Source organism: Colobus angolensis, unplaced genomic scaffold, assembly GCF_000951035.1.
Source record: "Colobus angolensis palliatus isolate OR3802 unplaced genomic scaffold, Cang.pa_1.0 Scaffold19, whole genome shotgun sequence".
NCBI lineage: Eukaryota > Metazoa > Chordata > Mammalia > Primates > Cercopithecidae > Colobus > Colobus angolensis.
In genome coordinates this window covers 15,106,874-15,129,522 of record NW_012115043.1, presented here as the reverse complement: position 1 = coordinate 15,129,522, position 22,649 = coordinate 15,106,874, and the positions used below count along the sequence as shown (strand labels likewise).

The window sequence follows — 22,649 nt, the reverse complement described above, 5'->3', positions numbered from 1 at the left end:
TATGTTTTGTAAGTAATATGCATCAGTATTTATGATTACAGGACTTAAAAAGTGAAAAAAGATAAATATTTTATCTATTGTGAAATTCAACATGATAATGCCACTTAAATATATATTATAGTTAACTTACTCCGGAGGCAGTAAAATCACACAAATAATTAGAATTTTGAGGAATATATTCTCTTAAAAACTTCCATAAGCACTGCTCAAACATTAAAACTTACTGATTTCAAAAAATATTAATTATAACTTATTAAAACATTAACAAAGGTATATGCCATCCAGAAAATCTTGTAAAATAATCAAGTTAATCTAGGAGCTAGCATATCCAAAGGATCTTTGTTTTAGAACCTACAGAAATGACTAAATATTATTTGTGGTATTATATATTAAACTCAATTTTAATCTGTGTAAGTAGGGTACCTACCTGATGTGAAATGTCATTAATCAAGACTTAAGTGATACATAATTTTATGAAGGCTTAATAGCTATACCTAAGGAATAATATATTTAACATAAGCAACAACTATATTATCTTAAATTTCATTGACAAAAAAAAAGATATCTAATAGGATAGAAATGTCAGCCATCCTAAAAGCTACCCTTATGGCTAATCCATGAAACAGACTTGGCAAAACCCTCCTTCTTTATCCATCCTTTGAGGGCACATTTTTTAAAATTAGGGCTATAAATGTTAATATTTTGCTAAATATTAATAATTAACTATATGAAATTACTTATCTATATTTTGATTAGGCAAAACTGCTACTTAAAATAGATTATGTCCTTTGTAAAACCACTATATTGGCAGTGCACTACAATAATTTACAACCAACTTGTTAAGCCAACTGAAATGAATAAAACTTGCACAAAAAATTGACAAAAGACACAAATGTCAATCATTTTTGGGACTAAAGATTTTGTAATTGTCTCAAGTATTTAATTGTGCACAATACTTATAAAGATGAGATCACATCAAGTATACAGTATAACTTCACTGGTTTAAGGAAGTATAAAGGAAAATAAGTTTTAAGAATAAAATTAGTTATATAGTAGTAAGAAAACGTGAAACTTTAGTCTAAAAAAGCAAAAAGTATGAAAAAGCAAATTAATGAAGTTTTGAAATAAATGTGTATATTACAACTCATTTTTATTTCTAAGCATTTAGTCATTTTAAATTCAGTTTGAAAAACAAATTGGTCATAGACAGTTTAAATATTTCATGAAAGATTTTTCTCCCTCAGCTTATCACTGTAAATGTTATCAAAGTAAGACCTTTTATATTCTTATAAAAGAAATATTATCATGCTAATCATTTTAGCATATGCCTATTATAATAAATTAATTGTATGCAGCTATTAAAATGAGCCCCATTAAGTATGTTCATTATTGCTGGCATTTCAACAGAGGAAACACAGTCCTCTTGCTATCCCTGCGATGGGGGTTGGTGACAAAGGTTTTTATTACTCTATTGTACTGGCAAGAAACTGGTAGGTGAGAACACAGTAAGTTATTGAAATAACTTGCATTAAGAGGCCTATGATTTCAATCTTGTTTTGTGCCTTTTACCTTATTAGTACTCTCTTTAAGGAAGAGAATCGTAATAACTAGTGAACACCTTTAGAAAAATAAATCTTAAAAATATTTAGAAAAACACACAGTAAATTTTAAATTATAAAATGCATCACTAAAATGCACACTAAAATTTTGAACTATAAAAGTATACTTTAAGATTAATAAATTTTAATATAACTACTAACACATCATTAATACTTTTAGAAAAGAAAAATTGTCTTACCTGTAATTCTTATTTACTAAAGATACCTGCTGAAATAGTCATTATTTTAAACGTTCAATTACTTTGGTAGAAGACAGTGAAATTTGCTAAGCTCAAAGTTCTGAGCTAATGACCCACCATTAGGTAATTATACTTTTCACATGTGAATGTTACAGTAATTTTTAACAGAAAAATATAGTGTAGTATTTATAGCAAACACTATTTAAAATTTAAATGCAAAGAGAACAGAAGGACTGACTGGTGATCAATTTCAACACCATTAGTGATCAAGATTGCAAGTAAATAATTTTTCCCCTCTATGAAAGCCTGCTGAAATAGATCTTTCTGATATATTTCTACAGGATAAGTTTTTCCCTCTAAAGACTAAAATGGCCCTATTTGCATTTTTCTGCAGGTCTTAGGACCAATCCATACAAAATTTTTGTTTTGTTTTGTTTTGGAGACGGAGTTTTGTTCTTGTTGCCCAGGTTGGAATGCAATGGCATGATCTTGGCTCACTGCAACCTCCACGTCCCACGTTCAAGCAATTCTCCCGTCTCAGCCTCCCAAGAAGCTGGGATTACAGAAGCATGCCACCATGCCTGGCTAATTTTTGTATTTTTAGCAGACAGAGGGTTTCATCATATTGGTCAGGCTGGTCTCAAACTCCTGACCTCAGGTGATCCGCCTGCCTCAGCTGTCCAAAGTGCTGGGATTACAGACATGAGCCACTGCGCCCTGCCAATCCATACAAAATTTAACATTCTGGCTCACTTATAGTAGTATGTTCCTTTGAAGTTTCATTCACACCATAAACATACCATGGGGTGAGAGGAAGAACTGTAAGGGGGAAAATATTCAGATTCATTTCAGCTAGGCCACATTCTTTCCTTCTGATGACATTTAAAAGTCAAAAATTTCAATGCTAATGTTAGAAATGTAATCTTTAAGAATATTTGTAAGCATACTAAAAAAGTTGAAAAGAGGCTGTAAAGCAACCAGTAGTAAAGTCAGCTAGTAATCATGACCTTCCACTTAGCCCAGGCATGGTGGTACATGCCTGTAATCCCAATGCCTTGGGAGGCCAAAATGGGAGGACCACTTGAGACCAGGAGTTTGAGACCAACCTGGGCAACATAGTGAGACCTCATCTCTACCAAAAAAAAAAAATTAAAAATTAGCCAGGCGTGGTTGTACATACCTGAGTCCCATCTCAGTCTCAGGAGGCTGAGGCAGGAGAATTGCTTGAGCCCAGGACTTTGAGGCTGCAGTGAGCCATGACTGCACACTGCACACCAACCCCCTGGCTTGAGCAAAACAGCAAGACCCTGTCTCAAAAACAAAAAAACAAACAAACAAAAAGCAGCAAAATAAAATAAAAAGATTATTCACTGAGACATTCAGGGACTAAGTTTAATATAGTAATCATCAGACTAAGAAATAACAGTAAAACATCTACTCAACCATTTCTGATCATTTGTTCTGAGAATTATCAATACATTTATATTTGGAAAGGATGCCTAAGCAAAACATTTATCAGGTTGTACATATTTCGGTATTGTACTAAGTGTTCCAGTCCAAAGTTAAAAAAGACTGTCTCTCCTCTCAAGGAGTTCACTGTCAAGAAAACAAAAGGAAACAAATGTTTACATTATGAAGTTTTGGAAGAGACATCTTTGTTCAGAGAATTAAGCCACTATGAAAGGGAAAGAGGCAAGGAAGCAGTGAAGATACTACAGTGAACTTGGATTTGCAAAAAGAGCAGGAGTTCGCAAAGCAGAGTAAGGAGATCCAAGGCAGAGAAAAAGCAAAGAAGTACGAAACAAGCAAAGAAAGTATGAAAAAGCAAAGATGACAGATGACAAGATGACAATATGAGAACTGGTGGTCTCATATCATTGAAATGTCAGGCACAAAGCAAAGTAGTCAAAGATGAAGCCTCTTCAGGGAAGGTCTTGATTGCCATGCTAAAGTGTTCATGCTAAGAACTTTAATGCTAATAGGAAAGTATGACCAAATTTGTGCATCAGAAGGACAAAGGTCTGTATTGGTAGAAGACAAACTGAGAGTCCAGTTAAGAGACAGTTAATGACTTTCTCAGTTAAAACAGTAACAGTGTCAATGGAGAAAAGGTTGCTTTAAGGAGATGAGAACAAGTTAAAACCAAAAGAATGTAAGTATACACTGGATAAAGGTAAATGTGGAGAACAAATATGACCCCCTCAAATGCCTGCCCTGGATGGTAAGAGATTATTCATGATACGGAATTCAGAGGAGGGAGAAAGCATTCTTTGAGGGAAAAATAAATTCAATTTTGGACATACTGGAATTTTGGTGCTTATAGAACATTCATATGGAAATATTTACCACTCAGACCTGCCTCTTGTGTATCTCATCCTTGTACACAATTCCAACCACAACTTCTATTTATTTGTTTATTTTTTGAGACAAGGTCTCACTCTGTCGCCCAAGCTGGAGTGCAGTGGTACGATCACGGCTCACTGTAACCTCCACATCCCAGGTTCCAGTGATCCTCTCATCTCCATCTCCTGAGTAACTGGGATTACAGTCACACTTGGCTAATTTTTTATACTTTCTTGTAGAGATGGGGTTTCACCATGTTGCCCAGGCTGGTCTCAAACTCTTGAGCACAAGTGATCCACCTGTCTTGGCCTCCCAAAGTGCTGGGATTACAGGTGTGAGCTACCACACCTGGCCACCAACCATCACTTCTCTTATCACTTCAAAACCAACATCCAGAGAATGACTCCTCCATTTTTAATACAATTTATTATTTTTCAAACAGTTGACAATTCAGTTCAGACTTGAGTCCTAAGAGATTATATAATTCAACTGCCCCCATCTTGCAGATGAGAAAATCTGAGGCCTAAAAACGCTAAAGTTATAAAGCCATTAAGCAATAGAATGAGGATTAAATGTGTGGGTTCTACTTCAAATTTCCATTGCACTGCCTCAAGCCCATTCCTCTCCTGTGAATCAGGCTCCCTTATGATCATGCCAGGAAAACTGAAAACCTTAACTGATCTCTCTGCCTCTGTATGTTTTCCACTCTAAAACATGCTGAGTATCACTGCCAAATTAATCCTACTAAAAGACCAATTTATACCATTCTTTGCTCAAATGTTATATTGCCCAAACATCATTAGGGCAGTATTTCTATGAAGTTTGAGCAACAGAACATAGGATTGGGACAGTAAACTGGTAGGCTAGGTTACTGTCCCAATCCTACGATTGTGTCAGTTGCTGCCTACCCTTCTGCAGAAAGAGGGCCTTAGCGCTGAATCTTAGTCCTATCCAGTTTCTTGGCCAGTCACAAACAAGGCAGGATTTACACCTGAAACTACAAGCAGAAGCAGAGAATAGAGGATACTACTGAGTAGTTTAGTCTCTGAAGACAGCCTGACAGAATTTAAATTGAGGCTCTCCACTTAACAGGGATGTGTGACCTTGGGCAAATTATTTAACATATCTGTATCTCAGTTGTCTCATCCATAAAATCAGACAGTAACAGCTCATATCTCACAAATATGCGAGAATTAAATGAGTAAATAAATGCAAAAAACTTAGAAGAGTGTCTGCCACACTGTATGTTCTCAGGAAATGTTAGCTGTTATTGTCATGGGCATGGGTAGAGTATCGAATCAATCTTCTTGCTCAGAATCTGCTTGAGAGTATACAACAAATTGAGTATATACCATCTAAATATCTCTACTCCCATGTTTCCACCTCATCCTCAACCCAGTAGACAGTAATTTTGATTGCTGGTCTACTCTCCCTAGGACTAATTCTATCTTTTCTCATATGAAATGATCTACTAATCTTAGAACACCAGGGTATGATTTGGTCATCTAAAGCTATTATAACAAAGATAGAGCAGAAAAATCATTTTAGATAGATGGAAGAAACTAGGTAAAGACAGAGAGATAAGAAATAAAAAAGACCAAAATAATCACGTGTAAAAATGTGAAGAAAAAAATAAGACCATCAATGTAGGCAGAAGATTTTAATGACAGTCTAGGACTCTATTTTATTATTTTGGTTTGTTGGTAATATTGAATTATACCCTGGATATTTAATTTACAATCTAAAAGCACCAACCCTCAGGAACCAGAGACTGAAAAAAATGGTAGTAACCTCAGAATCACTGGTAGAGATTGGCACAGTTTGTCCTAAATGAAAGACTACACTAAAGTTTCATTTATTTTTCCATCTCACGGGTCTCAAATTCTCCCTGCTTATCAGATCTCAAAGGCAGAAGTCCAAACTGCCAGAAATCACCACATCTTGATGCACAGGTCCTACCTACCAATTTGCAATTACATACCAGGAAGTCTACTTTGAAAAGGAAAAACTATTTCACAGTTCCTAAACATCTGGTTTGAGATATTAATGTCCATGGTAGGATAAGAGAATCTAGGGGCTACAATCCCAGTCCCATTTCAAAAGTTTAAAGGAAACAAGCCCAAAATGAACTCAATAGATCAGTTTGCTTTTTTAAAAAAATCTTGCTAAATAAATGAAATGAAGACTCCTGATAATTTTGAACACATAAGAACTACAGAGTTATAATTTAGGATTATGACCAGAGCCAATAATTCCTCCATGTAAGTTCAAAATTTCACAGGAAAATAATGGAATGAACCCTTATATATCTTCAGTGGTCACAGATTCAATGACAGTAAGTATCTCTTAACAGAAATAATATTTTAAAATATAAGATTTATAGAAAAAGGCTGTCATTCTGTTCCTAAGAGTTTACTTACTGCTTACATTTATGAAAGATAATTAATGACTTATTGGTTTGAGAGTGGCAGAATAAAGTGATACTTCACCTTGAGAATAGGTCCAGATTCTCTCCTGATACAGCATTTCACAAAAAATCCCATAATGCAATATATACATGATATTAATGGCTTAACTGATTACAAGATCAGTTGACTGTAGGCCCTGTAAAAAATGTGGATTCAGTGTCTACATTTCTAATTCCCTTATTCTGTAATTGTTTTGGTGCTATAAACCATGTTTTATTCATGTTTCCATTTCCAACACCTGACACAGAATCTTGCACACATAAAAAGTAGGATATCAATGTTCAGTGATAACGAATATATGGGAGGGTTATCTATATCCCACTGTAAATGAGCCATGTAGTTGCTACTGGTGCTAAGTATAAAGTTCATTAAATTAGGGGGATTTAATAAAGTAAAATACACATATTAACATCTGTAAAACACATTTTACATATTTCTAAGATCTTCAAAACAAAGATATTTTCAACCCCATTTCACAGAAAAAGAAACTGAAGTAACTTTATCTTAAATAAAGTTAGTGAGGCAGCTGGGTCCTTTAACTCTAATATTTTGGCAGTCAATGTCTTTCCTATTGTACTTTGCTTAGAACAAACATGGACGTCACTCAGAGAACTAAATCAACTTTTAAAATCTCTTCAAATTGTGGCTTTTAGGATATTTGATTCAACAATAAAATAGGCAACCAGTTAAGTAGCCTAGTTTAGCAAGCTTAAGTTATTATGTATTTACCACAGATTCTTACACTCTCCAGATCTGTTAGAGGAAATTATCATTCTATCCTCAACTTTTTGTCAAGAAAAATAAACTTACAAAACTCAAACCTTTACTTCTATTTTGTTATAATTCATCCATCCAGGTAGATACGCGAGAAAACAGAGAAGGGGAGAAATGGAAGTAAGGGAGAAACAGAAAAGAACAATTTCATGACTGAGTTTGACTTTGCCTGTTTCATGTCTTCACTCAAATGTCATCTTTCAGTGAGGCCTCACTAAAATAAAAATGGCAGCCTTCCAACTCCCACCCCATACTCCTTTATCCCCCTTCTCTGATTCATATTTGTCCATAGTATTGATCACCATCTAACATATTATATGTTTTATTTACTTTTTATGGTCTTTCACAAGTATAGTGTAAGTTCCATAACAGCAGAGATTACAGTCTATATTTCTAGCACCTAGGACACTGCCAGGCACAAAGTAGATACTCAATAAATATTTGCTGAATATATGACACCCAAAGAAGCAAAGTGTTTTGCCAAAATGTGACAAAAATAGGGCAAGAATCTGAGCCTCTGTAGTTTAATAATTATTTTTCTAAGAATGGTGACGGATTCAAACTGAATCAATCACATATTTTATTCAACAGTAACCAAAAAGCACATATGCATGAAATGGCTATCTGACCAGATGAATAAACCAGAATAACATGATGGTAAGGAGGGATTAGACTCAAGCTAAAACTCATTAGCACCGAACTGAAAATTCAACTAGTTGCTTACAATAAGCAAATTCTGTACTGACTGCCAAGTGATTTATTTGAACCAAATTTTTAAAAAATGATTTTACTGGTGACAGAACTTTAAGAGTTCATACTTTAAGAAAATGAACTTGATATATACTATAAAAAATAAAATTTTATGTAAGACCACAAAGCAGTACAGTCATTCCCTGGTATTGGTAGGGGATTGGTTACAGAAACTGCCCTCCCCTCCCCCCAGGTCCCTGTACCTCCCCAAACCTCCACCAGGAATAACAAAATCCTCAGATGCTCAGGTCACTTATACAATGTAAATGCTATGTAAATAGCTGTTAAACTGTATTGTTTTTATTTGTATTTTTTATTGTTGTATTGTTATTTGTTATGGTTTTTCCCCCAAAATACTTTCAATCCATGGTTGGCTAAATCTATAGACATAAAACCCAAGGATATGAAGGATTGACTGTACTCCTAAATTACTATATTAAGAATGTGGCTTATCCTATTTTCGACCTATGACCAAGGTAAGGTGAATATCTGTAAATGAACTAATGTTAAAAATGGAAAAAGTTATTGTTTCTGGATAAACTTTTAAAAACTGGGTAGAAAAAAAAAAAAAAAAAAATTAAAAACTGGGTAGAGAGAGTAGATAACCAAAATTCCTAGAGACAAAAAAGGAAAAAAACAAACAAACCAATATATCACTAAGTCCACTACTAAGAAACAAACCACTTGTGGAGATCTTGGAAAACCTTTCACTTAAAATATAAATTAGTTTGGAAACTCAGAACTATTAGATTAAACTCTTTTGATAATTGCAAGAAACACATCATATAATAAGTGGTCATCTAAACTGGCTTTAACTGGTCATCTAAACTGGCCTGCCTATCCTTATGGCTATTAAGATCACAAAAGGCATTTTGCTAGTCTTTAAAATTTAAGAAATTAGTATAGTAACCTTTCCATTCTGCTGCAAGAAAAAAAATGCAAGGTATACTAAGTAGATATAGCACTGTCTGCAGCCAAGTAACAAGGCTTCCATATAACAATTAGAGCAATGTTCCTATTTATAAGATAAAATCTACACCCTTTATTCATCAGCAAATAATTCCTGAGGCACTTAAACAATATAATTTTTATTAAAAGAATAATAGTATCAAAAGTGTTCAGATCTATATTCAATGTAACTAAAATAAACACATGACAAATTTAAAAATATATAAAGGAAAGAAATACATGCATTACTGGTTACCATATGTATGTTTTTTAACATGTTACCTTTATCCAAAGGAGCTACATTAATGGCTAAGTAGATATTACATCCTAGACCCACAAATAGGTAACTTTAAAACTGGCTCTTAAGGTCTGCAAGTAGTACTGCCAATTCTTTACACCTAAGAACTCACAATAAAGGTAATATTAATAATAATCCCAATAGGACAGAGTATCTAATAATGTCTAATGGGCTGAGTAACAGCCAAATTTAAAATCTACAAATAGGCAGCTATACAAAATCTGTAGAGAATTCTAAGAAATCTCTTGGAGTTCTTAAAACAAACACTAAACAAAGTTTAAATAATGTAATATAAAAATAGACATCATAAAATAGACATTGATAAATTTGAGAACATAAAACCAAGCTATTAAAATTAAATTAATTTTTAAAAAATCAAAATGCAAGAATTGGTATTGTTAAACAAATTACAGAATTAATACTGGTTAATAGATTTTATATGTCAGTAAAAATAACTGCAATTTTGGAACATAATTGTGGAGACCTGTTGTTCCAAGGATATGAAAGTAGCCATGGTTTCCTAACAACTAGAGTTTTTATATTCCTTGGACTGCATTCATGCTACAGAAAGATTTAAAGGCAGCAGCCAAAATGACTAAACTTCAACTTGGATGCTGAAGCAGTGATTTGATGGGCTTTTCTTGGTCATAATCGACTCATAAGCTTAAGATCATAAGCCAAAGCCCCCAGTGGGAAGTATGCTCAATTTGGTGGGCCTTAAAGCCATCTCTGGCCAAACAGCATCAGCCTTATGGGAGGCCAGCCATGTAGAAAGGGAGTCACCCCAAGATCTGATTTCTTGAGGCCACAACCTAAGAGCAGGTCCCACAGTCAAATTATTCACATTCCTTGGAAAGAGAGAACAGGCATCAGTTGTGTCCATCGAAGGGGGACACTGTCCAGGTATACCCTGGACATTTTTTGAAATCTCTGGGCTGCTTCTGCATCTGAAAAATAAGAAAAACAGCACAATGACAGACAACGAATGAGGAAAAAGACAATTATCTGGCCTAAAACTTAAGATGTATAAGAAATTAAGAAAGCAGACAAATAGACAAAAAGACAAACAGCCATATAATTTGGAATCTATTATTCTGAAGGCAAGTACAGCAGAGAAAAACAAAAATTATTGTAAGCAAAGAAAAGGCCATAGCAACAAATGTTATTTTTAGACAGCGCAAACTGGAGAAAAAAATATGTTAAGATATGTCAACCTGACACAAAGATAAGGTGGAATAAGAATCTAGTCCCCTTTGAAAGCTGAAAAGAGCTGAATAATGAGAGCTAGTGTCATGAACTTGGCTGCTCAACTGCCTTTGTGTAAGAAAACATCTCAGAACTTTGAACTTAGGAAATTCCAACTTGTCTTGCACCAGGTCACGAGCTCCATAGAGCAGGAACCTATTTCAACAAGCAGCTTTAAAAAAAAAAAACAAAAACAAAATACTTTAATACTTTTCATTCGTATTAATGATACATTTAAAAATGCAGTAGTGCTAAAATCCATCAAAGTAAAATGCACTGAATAAAAAATAAACTTACTCAGAAAGGTGCTCAGAAGTTGGGATACAAACAGAAACTGAAATTAGAAGAAAAGTTTTACATTTACAACAGCATATGAAATATGATGAGTGAGAATAACGATTTAGTAAAGAGACCATATTGTGGATGACCAAAAATACTGGAATAAAAATCAAAAATCTAAAGTAGCACGGTTAAATATGACGTACCTTTCTGCATTACAACTTGGCAAGTATGAGTTGTATGTTGACTTAAGTGTGTAGCCATATTATCTAAGCCAGAAACATCACTTAGGAAATCACAATTAAGGCACACTACAGTAATGCCCCTAAAAAAAAAGAAAATAGCATTAAAAAAAGATTTTTATTTTTTACGAAAATCCATCTACAAGTTCGACGATTATTTTTCCATAATTTGCTTTTTGTGTCATACATAATTATAACTTCCCATTATTGTTATATAAATTTGATATAAACTGAAATTATTCTCTGGAAAATGACACAGCCATGTCCAAATTAAGCTACCATTTATTTACAGGAAGTATTTATTTTATACTTTTACCTGTCATACCAATTGTTAAAAGTTAGGAGTCACAAGACCTAGAGTCAGTCTTGGCTCCACAACCAACTTGTGTAACTTACGCAAGTCACACTCTATTTGTCCTCCCACTCATCTGCAAAGTGAAGATAGCATATTCATTCACTTGATATTTACTGGAGCTATTTTTATAATACTGTACTACTAGGTATTGTGAATATAATGGTGAACAAAAAAATAGTACTGTCTATGCTCAAATGGAGCTTACTTAGAAGCTGGTGTTTTATTTAGTTGGAGATAAAATCAGAAGAAAAATGGGAAGGCTTTAAAAACAGATCATGTTATAGCCACCATCAACTGTATATTATGTGTCAAGAGTTTTCCCATGTATTATTTCATATGATTCACGCTACAACCACCAAGGTTGGTATTATTCTTATTTAACACTGAACTAGCTAAATTAGTTAATAAAATACTAAAGTCCGCAAACTTGAGTTCCTCATCGTCTCAGCACTGTGAACTAGGGAGTCTCGCTCTGTCACCCAGGCTGGAGTGCAGTGGCGTGATCTTAGCTCACTGCAACCTCCACCTCCTGGGTTCAAGCGATTCTCCTGCCTCAGCCCCCTGAGTAGCTGGGACCATAGGCGCATGCTACCACACCCGGTTAACTTTAGTATTTTTAGTAGAGACAGGGTTTCACCATGTGGTCAGGCTGGTCTCGAACTTCTGACCTTGTAATCAGCCCTCCTCGGCCTCCCAAAGTGCTAGGATTACAGGCATGAGCCACCACGCCTGGCCTGAGTGCTCTAGTTCTTAAATGAAATGTGTAATTATTATAAATTTTTAAAGAAGTTAGGAAACAAGTCCCTAGTTATCAATACTTTATTTTTGGGTACAGGAATAGCTTTTGTCCTCACTGGATCTAACTGTTTAGCATTTGCTATTTGAAGTATTTGAATATACTTGACATAAAGTACATTAAGATTCTAATCTAAAATGCATTTAGACTTGTGTGATTTTCAGCTGAAAGGTGTTTTAAAATATTAAGCCTGTAAAATACTTCAGAGAACTTAGCCACTATATATTTAATTTCTTATAAGAGTTAAGCACTTGGGAGTTTGTTACACCAAGCATTTGAAGTGCTATTTAAAAGAAAATCAATTATGTTAAATGTATAAATGATGTTAAGTTGCCTAAAGTAATTTAAATTATAAACAGAACTCTTGAAAAAAATTTAGTCTATTGAACCAGAATGCCCCCGTGCCTCTTCTACCAGTAGAAACAATATCCATCCTTTAAAGCCAAGTAGGCCTAATACCTATCCAGATCACTACAAGAACTGTAATCTTTTTCCTCTCTGAAATAACTCTCATTGCACTTATTAAAATTCATAGTTATTTATGTTCAGACCTTAACTCCCATCCAACAAACTCTACTGTACATTCCCGGAAGGTTGGTTCCAACACTGCTTTATCACTGTTACCTTTACAGGACTTGCTACTTTATGTGCAAGATAGATACATAAAAAATAGTTACAGTATGAATAGTCCATTTCAGTAAGAGTAATTACATTAATTAGTATCATATAGAATTACAAATATGCTAAGCTCCGTTCACAGAAATTGAACAGTTTTCAATTTGAGACTACTCAAGTTAAGTGAAAAAATATCCCAGATCTTTAAAATCACATAGTCCATTGAGAAACTAAACACACAACTGAGCTTGACAACAATGAAGTAAAAATTTAATTAAACTCTCATTCTTAGCATGCAATAATACCATATTCACTCTTCTAACTGTTTTTAGTAAAGGTAACATCTAATGTACCTTAATTATTTCCCCAGATTCAGTAAATATTTTAAAAGTAGTACTAATATATTTTAAAAATTGAATGAAATGTTCTTTCCCTGTGAGCTACTAGTCTAACATCACAGATGGGACCTATTTTCCACATACGTCATTTTTCATATATACATTAATTTATTCAAGAAATATTTACTAAGTGCCTACAATGTGCCAGGCACAGACAAAAAAACCAAACCACAAACAATGTAGTGAGAGAACACAGGCAATAAGCAAGTAAAATAAAAGTATGTTAGATGATCTAGAGAAAAGTAAAACATAAAAAGGAGATAGGGAATGCTGGGATAAAACAAAGGGAAGAGGATACAGTTTTAAATTTTGTAGTCAAGGAAAGACTCACTCAATCAATGTAGAGGCCTAAAGGAGACAAAAGAGCTAACCATACAATATCTGGAGAAAAGCAAACTAGGCATAGGAAATAATAAATGCAAAGGTCCTGAGACGTATCATCCCCTCTTCTACATTTTCCACTAATCCAAAGCATCAAAATAAGTATTGGCTAAACTTATCTCTACAGATCAGCTTGGTGGAACAAAGACACTGACATTTCAAGGAGCAATGGCAACATAAAAAGAAAAAAGAAAGTTCAAGAAATCACAAGAATATGAAACAATAGTGCTCAGTGGATTCTAAGTGTGTGGTATAACCAAAGATAACTATCAATGCCTTTAGAAAATTTTATCAACAGTTCTTTCTGTATAGTAATAAAATTGTATAATTCTCTTTATTTTCAAAAGAAAATATAAGAATTATAAAAATCATATACTGATTTCAAGAATTCCAGTGGTTAAAGGAAATTTACTTCAAAACTAAAGAAGTGTTCATTCCTTTACTAGATAGCTTAGCTATCTTTTAAATGTTCAAATATTGTTGGAAAGTCTTATTTTTGTTCTCATTTTACAATGCAAATGCATCAAGGTTTCCTCTGGACACCACCTTTCCACTGAAATAAATTCAGCAAGAGAACAAAGGCTAATCACACTTCTGGTCTAAGAATACAATGAACACCACTCTCTAATGTCCAGTAGCAATCATTTATATTTTCAAATTAGGCACCTAACATCAGGTTTAAAAAAAGTTATAGCAAACCACAATGAGATACCACTTTATACCCATTAGGGTGACTATAATCAAAAAGAGATAATAAAAAGTGTTGGCAAAGATGTGGAGAAGCTGGAACCCTCAAACACTGCTGGTGGGAATGTAAAACAGTGGAGCTACTTTGGAAAATAGTCTGGTAGTTCCTCAAAGGCTCAGCATGGAGTTATCAATAATCCAGCAATTCCAATTGTAAGTATATACTAAAGAGAAATAAAAATACATGTCCATACAAAAACATGCACACGAATGTTTACAGTAGTATTATTCATAAGGCCTCAAAATGAAGGCAATCTAAATCAATAAACTATGATATATCTTCACAATGGAATATTATGCAGCAATTTTTAACAACGAAATACTGATACATGCTACAACACAGATGAATCTTGAAAACATTATGCTAAATGAAAGAAGCCAGTCACAGAGGCCCATATCATGTATCATTTTTTATATGAAATGCCCAGAATGGGCAAATATTACACAGACAGAAAGTAGACTGGTTGTTGTTTAGGGATGGGGACAGCCAGAGAGTAATGGGAATGACCACTAATAGGTACAGGGTTTTAGTACTAAAACTAACTGGTGATTGCTGCAGAACTCTGTGAATATACTAAAACCTATAAACACATAAATTGTATGGTATGCTAATTCTACCTCAATAAAGCTGTTGTGTTAAAAAAATTTAAGTCATTACAATTTTTCAATAGAAAGAGTAAAAAAAGATCAACTAGTTACCTGAGATTTTCTGAATGCTTCTTAAAAATACAAAATCTTTTGCTTGGACGGTTACTATGGAAGCTGGAGAAACAAAAGAGATTGTGAGAATTTTATTATACAGCAAGTCTTAATTTATAACTATATTTCAACTCCATACTTAAGTTTCTAGTTTTTAATAAAAGATTATAATGTAAATAATAAAATGGAAGCCAGTTACTTCCATTTAATTCAATATTTTACCTTATATTCCACCTTACCTATTATATTCTAATGACACTATTTTCCTAGGCATATTCTTAGATGGTTAGCACTGTACCTTACCATCATATTAAAAAAGGAAATACTGAGAATTAAGAAAATGTGAAGAGTATCAAACTAAATACGTAAAGAGCATCAAATTAAATATTTTGATTTACTAAGAGTTGAAAACAATTCTAAATTTTTGTTAATAACACGTGTGCTATAATATGAACAGTTATCAATAATAATTATTTTTTATTACTCTCCAATCTTAACATGTTTGTGTAGGGGGAGGGAGGTAGGATCCAAATGATCCGGGAAGTAAACAGAACTTAAGCTAAATGCCACAAATTACTATCTGTAAATTCAAACATTTACAGTGTTCCTTGTAATTACTAGTAGACTTTTTTTCTTCTTCTGAGAGATGGATCTCACTGTGTTGCCCAGCTGGAATCAAACTCCTGGGCTCAAGTGATCCTTCTGCCTCAGTCTCCTGCGTAGCTGAAACTACAGAGGCAGGCCACTGAGCCTGGCTTTCTAGTACAGGGTTATTTTAAAAAAATCAAAAAATAAAAAAAAAAAAAAAAGAGGAACTCACGAGTTAAAATAATGTTTCCTCTCAGCACAGCAAAGAAAACTAACCAAATTTTGTAGTCCATGATAATAGCTTCTATATACCCTTTTAATTCCAGTAAGGAAAGTTTCCTGTACTAGAAAGCCAGTATTAGACCAACAGCACAAACATCACCTCACAGCTTATAGCTGTCCCTCCTCATCGCCGTTACCCATGTTTCACCTTCCGTGGCTTCTGTTACCCACGTACTGCACAATAAGATATATTAAGAGAGACAGACTACATTCATATAACTTTTATTACAGTAGATTATTACTATAATTATTATATTATTGTTGTTAATTATGTTACTGTGTATAATTTATAAAGAAGCCTTCATTATATGTATGTATGTATAGGAAAAAAAGTACAGTACACATAGAGCTTAATACTATCCACAGTTTCAGGCATTCACTGGGGGTCTTGGAATATATACCCCAGCGGATAAGGGGGACTACTGTATTTCAAAATGTAGTCTTCCCAGTGTGGCGATTCCTCAAGGATCTAGAACTAGAAATACTATTTGACCCAGCCATCCCATTACTGGGTATATACCCAAAGGATTATAAATCATGCTGCTATAAAGGCATATGCACACGTATGTTTATTGCAGCACTATTCACAATAACAAAGACTTGGAACCAACCCAAATGTCCATCAATGACAGACTGGATTAAGAAAATGTGGCACATATACACCATGGAATGCTATGCAACCATAAAACAGAATGAGTTCGTGTTCTTTGTAGGGACATGGATGTAGCTGAAAATACACACATATATATATATATATATATTTTTTTTTTCTACCCATCTATCTGCAGCTTTCCTTCATGCAATCGCAGACTGTATGTGTCACTAGCTGTAATCCCCAGAAAATATCCTCAGATTTCTAATAGTCATTTCTTTAACCTAGGAGTAATTACTATTAGAGTTTACAAATTTAAGATGGTATCACAAAAACAAAGTTTTGTTAGAAGAGTACATTGGGAAGTTGGGAAGCCCTGAAATTATATGCAAAAACTTGTATACACAACTATATTTCCTCAGAGAAATAAGTCTAAGATTTTGTTTGATTACTAAAAGACGTGAACCAAAATAAGTTATTTTTAAATGAGATTTAAAAGCTCTTTATTCTTTCTCTTCCAACAAGCAGATTATTTTTGGTTTATTTATCTATTAAATATAAGAGGAGAGAAAATATTACAGTATAAGGTCTTTTGATAGCCTCTACATCTGTCTACAACTTATACCAGATCATAATGTTGATAATTATAAATTTTTAGTTGCCTGAATTCTGTTTTAGAGTTTCTCATCTATAAAAAGGGATTTCTACCATCTATTTGATTTATCTGTATTTAATTCTATACTTACAGTTTTGTGTATCATAGGAAGGGAAAAGTGAATTCATAGCTCACAAATAAAAAGAAAAAAAAATACTACCCTTCTTCCTATTAGCTCTCCATAAAAGTAACAGCAATACAGAAATAAATCTAAGAAATGTTTTTTATTACAATATAGTAAAAATATAATGTTAAAACCTAATTTTTAAAAATCCCTTACCTGGTAGCTGACAGTATATAATTATCAAAACTCATTAAGCAATTCTCTAAAAATAGTTGAATTGTATTGTGTATAAATTATACCTCAAGAAAACTGAGGTAAAAAACCTCCTTTAACTGTATTTTCTTCATAATCTTGATTCCATATAAATAACAACTTTATTCTCTAAGAAACATAAAAGGAACAATTTAACAATTTTAAGACACTGGACTAGAGACTGACGATACAATAACACAGGCAAACAGCCTGCCCTAGAGCTTATGGTTGGTTGCAGGGAGTGTTTGAGGGAGAAAGGGGCCAGCACAGAATGAATGCCCAATAAATATTTGCTAAATCAATGAATACATATTCATAAATAATTAACACAAGATAAAAATCAATAGTGACACATACAGAGTTTGTGGTTGCATGAAGGAAAGCTGCAGACAAATGAGGTAGAAGCCAGCTAACAATTAGGAGTTCACTGCAGTTAGAAGGTTCTTACTGCTTCACTTCCTGGCAAAGCAAAGAGTAACTGAAGATACAGAAGAATTTTCAAGAGAATAAAAGGAGTTGAAGGAGTTGAAAAGTAGTTAGGAATTTGATATGGAAAGGTATTATATTTTCCAGAAAATCTGAACTTCATTCTATCAATGTTAGGAAAGGACTTTAGGCCAAAAAATGACCTGCCCAGATTTGCCTACAGTAAAAGAAAGGAGGAACTGGAAAAAAGAGGGAAAACTGTAGGCAGAAGACCAGTTACGATGTTATCATAACAGTCTAACTAGTCTTACCATTATCATTTAGTGTCAATACATTTATGTAAAATTTATAATGAAGTAGATCTTTTTAAAATTCAGTACTCTGTCTTACCTACGGCATAAGAAACTGATTTTTATACCAGCTTTCTTTTTCCTTGGAAATTTAAAAAACCATCCCTCAAAGCCTAAGTGAAATTTACAGAAAATCTTTCCTTACTTCTTGTTTAAAGATTTCATCTTTACCTCCTCTGTACTTTCACAGTCGTTTGTTTATCACATTAAGCTAGGTAAATTTATTTCCCCTTCTAAATTGTGAAAATTACAATCAAGGACTCCCCCAATTCTAATAATGACAACTTAGAAATTAATAGCTATCATTACTTGAACATCTCCTAAGTGCAAATTGTTATTAAGCACTTTAATACAGTTTTTCTAATAATCACAGTAACTTTCTTTTCAAGAAACGCAATCTGAGAGTCAGATTAAGTAACTTGTTCGAAGTTCCACACATACACAGTGAAGCTTGGATTCAAATCCAGACTTGTTTGATTCTTCACCCCCAGCTTGCCATACTTCTCAGCAAATTTTATCAAATACCTTCCTAGTAGGTACATAATGAAATACACGAACCTGTTTGAAATAAAACTCTGCTACAAAAAAGAGATACTACTTAAGTATGTTAACTTAATTCTCTTTTATGTAAAAAAAATGCTTCTTACACATCATTTTGAGGAATAATAGCAGTATTATAGAGTAATTTATGTGCATTTTTTCAGATAATTTCTATTACTACCTAAAAGCTATAAGCAAATAAGGTACAATAATTTTAAACAACTGAACCTAAAAAATGCTGCTTAAAAAAATGAAAAATTACACATTTAATGATGCTTTTCTTTGAAAGGATCTTACTCCAATACTTCAACTGCTTCAAGATTTTTGAACACCTTCTTTTGAGATTTTATTTAGGACCTTTTATAATTAAAACAAATGATGACTATCATCTGCAGTTTGTAATGTGCTAGGTGATATAATACAAAGACCCCCTTCTTTCCAAGAAGATAATGCAAACACAAATAAATACAATAAAAGGCAAAATAGGGCCAGGCACAGTGGCTCACGCCTGTAATCCAAAACTTTGGGAGGCCGAGGCAGGTGGATCACCTGGGTGAGAGATGACAGAGCAAGACTCTGTCTCTTAAAAAAAAAAAAGGCAAAATAGATGAATAGTATACCATTATTCAAAGAAAGTAATGGTTGTGGTGATTAGACACTTGAAAAAAGAAGGTAAACTGAGAGGAAAGAACAGGGCATTCTGGGAACTAACAAGGAATACAGAAAAGTCACTGTAGAAAACAAACATGTGGCCTGGTGCAGCGGCGGTAGGGGGGTGGGGAATCCCATCTCTACAAAAAAAACCAAAAAAATTATCTGGGCATGGTAGTGCATGCCTGTAAGTCCCAGCTACTTGAGATGCTGAGGTGGGAGGATCACCTGAGCCTAGAAGGTTGAGGCTGCAGTGAACTGTGATGGAGCCACTGCACTCCAGCCTGAGTTGGAGTGAGACCCTTTTTCAAAAAAAAAAAAGGAAAAAAGAAAGAAAATTAATATGGAAGAAACTATACTCTGTGGAAATTAACCAACTTACAGGGATGGATTGGGGCAGGTATGAGACCAGAGGGAAAAAGACCAATTGAGAGGCTACAGAGTTAGTAAGGGATAGGAATTAAAGGTTCTCGTGCTTTGGAGAAAATTAGGCTTCTGTATATATAAACCTCAAGCTTCTAACAAGAATCAACACTGCAGAGAAGAGTCTGCCATTCAGTGGGATGCACCTAATGCAATGAGGGAAGCAAGGGTACCACTGAAGTTGAGAAAAAGATAAAAAGACCTACCAAACCCTAAGAGTGGCAACGGAAGCTTTTAGTTCCATATGACACTAACAGCTGTGTGTGATGACAACGAACAAAAATTTCTTGTATACTGCAAAATAATTAGAAGAGTATATTGTGAATGTTCCCATCACAAAGAAATGATGGGCATGGTGGCACACACCTATATAGCTACTCAGGAGGGTAACGCAGGAGGATCACTTGAGCCCAGGAGTTTGAGGGTGCAGTGAGCTTTGACTGCATCACCTAGCACTCTAGGGTGACAGAGTGAGACCCCATCTCAAAAAATAAAAAGAATAAATGAAGAAATAATAAATATTGGAAGTGACGGTTATTCTGGGTTTATTACATATTGTATGCTTGTAACAAAATATCACGTGTACTCCACAAGTATGAGCTAGTCTCTATAAAAATTTTTAAATTAATTAATTTCACATGGCTGTCAGGAAAATTAAACAAATTAAGTTTTAAAAAGTGAGTGACACCAATGTCAAATACTCTAAAGAAGTCACAGATGAGTAAGAATGAAAAACAGTGAGTAAATATGGTGATATGTTCATAACAGATAATCTTTAAAAGGGGAACGTTAGCTGGTAGGTGGGGGCAATACTCATAGGGTAAATGAATCACAATAAAGCTGGTAGCAAACACTTTTTACAAGTGTTAATAGTAAAAAGGAAGACAAGAAATGAGGAACATAAGCAGTTGGGACAAATTGTTCTCTTCCAAAAAGTTTTTTAAATACTTGAAAATGTTTGTAAGCAGAAGGACCCATATAGAGAAAAAGAGATGAAGATCCAAGTTAACTGAATATGGTCGGTGAACTGGGGGAGAAAGGACAGTTAATGGGAAAGTGGGACATGTTAGATTTTTAACATTAATATCTGATTGAAGGTAACAGGACAAATATGTGGGGTTGAAAGAGTTAATTTTAGGAAAAATAAAAAGGATGACCTACAATTGACTAATTAATAGGCCAGGTTAACAACTGAGAAACTAAAATAAAATCTTTAGGGTACTGAAGAAGGATTAAACAAATGTTGAAGGTAAAAATAAAGAGGTCTTTTAAAAGAAAAAATAAGACCTAATCAGAATTAAAGTTTTTGAAATCAGAGTTGATTAAATCAAGGACCGTTTGATAGTCTAGAAGTGAGCACAGAGAAAGTTCAAAAGGGAAGAGGTTCAAATCTTACCTTGGCCTTTATGCCAAGTGAGCATGACTAAAAATGTAAAAGATTCTAGGACAAAAAGCCGCAATCAGAACAGATGATCCTGATAGTGAGGTTGACACAAAATTAGATGGGTGCTACTAGGCAGCAAAAAGGAGTCAAAGCCCTGAACATCATGGGGTAATGGAAATCCAAAAGGAATGCACAGTTTATAGGAAGAGATTTAAATGGTACTGTAGTTTCAAGAAAAAAAAAAAAAGGCAGTATATGAACTTAAAAGTTGATCTGAAATTCTTGCACTAAAGCAGCAAGATACCATGAGGTCAGGCCAATCATCAAGATGTGGAAAAACTGAGAGAAGTGCTGAAGCCACCAAGAATGGTAGGAGAATCCTTGAAAGCAGTAGTTGATAATGACCAGCAAGTAACAGAGAAGTCATGTGTAATCTGCAAGAAAGTCACTTACAATACATTAATCCTAATTTAAAAAAAAATTGAGGCCTGGCACGGTGGCTCAAGCCTGTAATCCCAGCACTTTGGGAGGCCGAGACGGGTGGATCACGAGGTCAGGAGTCCGAGACCATCCTGGCTAACACGGTGAAACCCCGTCTCTACTAAAAAAAAAAAAATACAAAAAGCTAGCCGGGTGAGGTGGCGGGCGCCTGTAGTCCCAGCTACTCGGGAGGCTGAGGGAGGAGAATGGCGTAAACCCGGGAGGCGGAGCTTGCAGTGAGCTGAGATCCGGCCACTGCACTCCAGACCGGGCGACAGAGCGGGACTCCGTCTCAAAAAAAAAAAAAAAAAATTGAACAAACTTACTTTGAATAAGCAAACTCTCAGATTTATATCGAAACAATTTTTGCCTACTTAAAAAAAAATACAAACCCATTCTGAGGAATAAAGTATTCCCCCACTGAGATCTAAATGAAAGTAATGCAGACTCTGAAGGCTTTTCCTAACATAGTGTAAATGGTAAGTACTCAAATAATCTAAGTTGAACGAATTAATGAAAAAGAATTCCAAAAGTGGCATCATGACTGGAACGGTGCCTCATTTTCACTGAATGGATGCAAGTATAGATGGCCTGACAGATGGATAAAAAGACAGTTGGAATACAGAAAGAGAAACAGACTCCACCGAAAATCTTAAAGTCTCTCAAAGTGACTGCTTTAAAGAGGATGATGCTCATGATTTTACAAATATTTATCTAGTAAATATATTTAAAAATTTAAAATTCTGTTGGAAAATAAACACCAATAGGGCAATAAAAACTTCCATGGAAAAACTATTTCCCAGCTGGGTGGCAATGGCTCATGCCT

General features: G+C 34.3%; 1 protein-coding gene across 3 annotated transcripts in view; it reads right to left on the bottom strand.

The window, feature by feature from the left end:
• The window catches only part of ZNF280D (zinc finger protein 280D), a 97,971-nt gene that overhangs the window by 13,511 nt on the left and 61,811 nt on the right, over nt 1-22,649 (bottom strand). For all 3 annotated transcript variants that reach the window (XM_011940529.1, XM_011940530.1, XM_011940531.1), the window contains 3 exons: nt 15,137-15,199; nt 11,110-11,228; nt 10,922-10,958 (listed from right to left, as the gene is read on the bottom strand). In XM_011940529.1, coding sequence (XP_011795919.1) covers nt 10,922-10,958; nt 11,110-11,228; nt 15,137-15,199 — 219 coding nt within the window. The remainder of the gene's footprint in view (nt 1-10,921; nt 10,959-11,109; nt 11,229-15,136; nt 15,200-22,649) is intronic.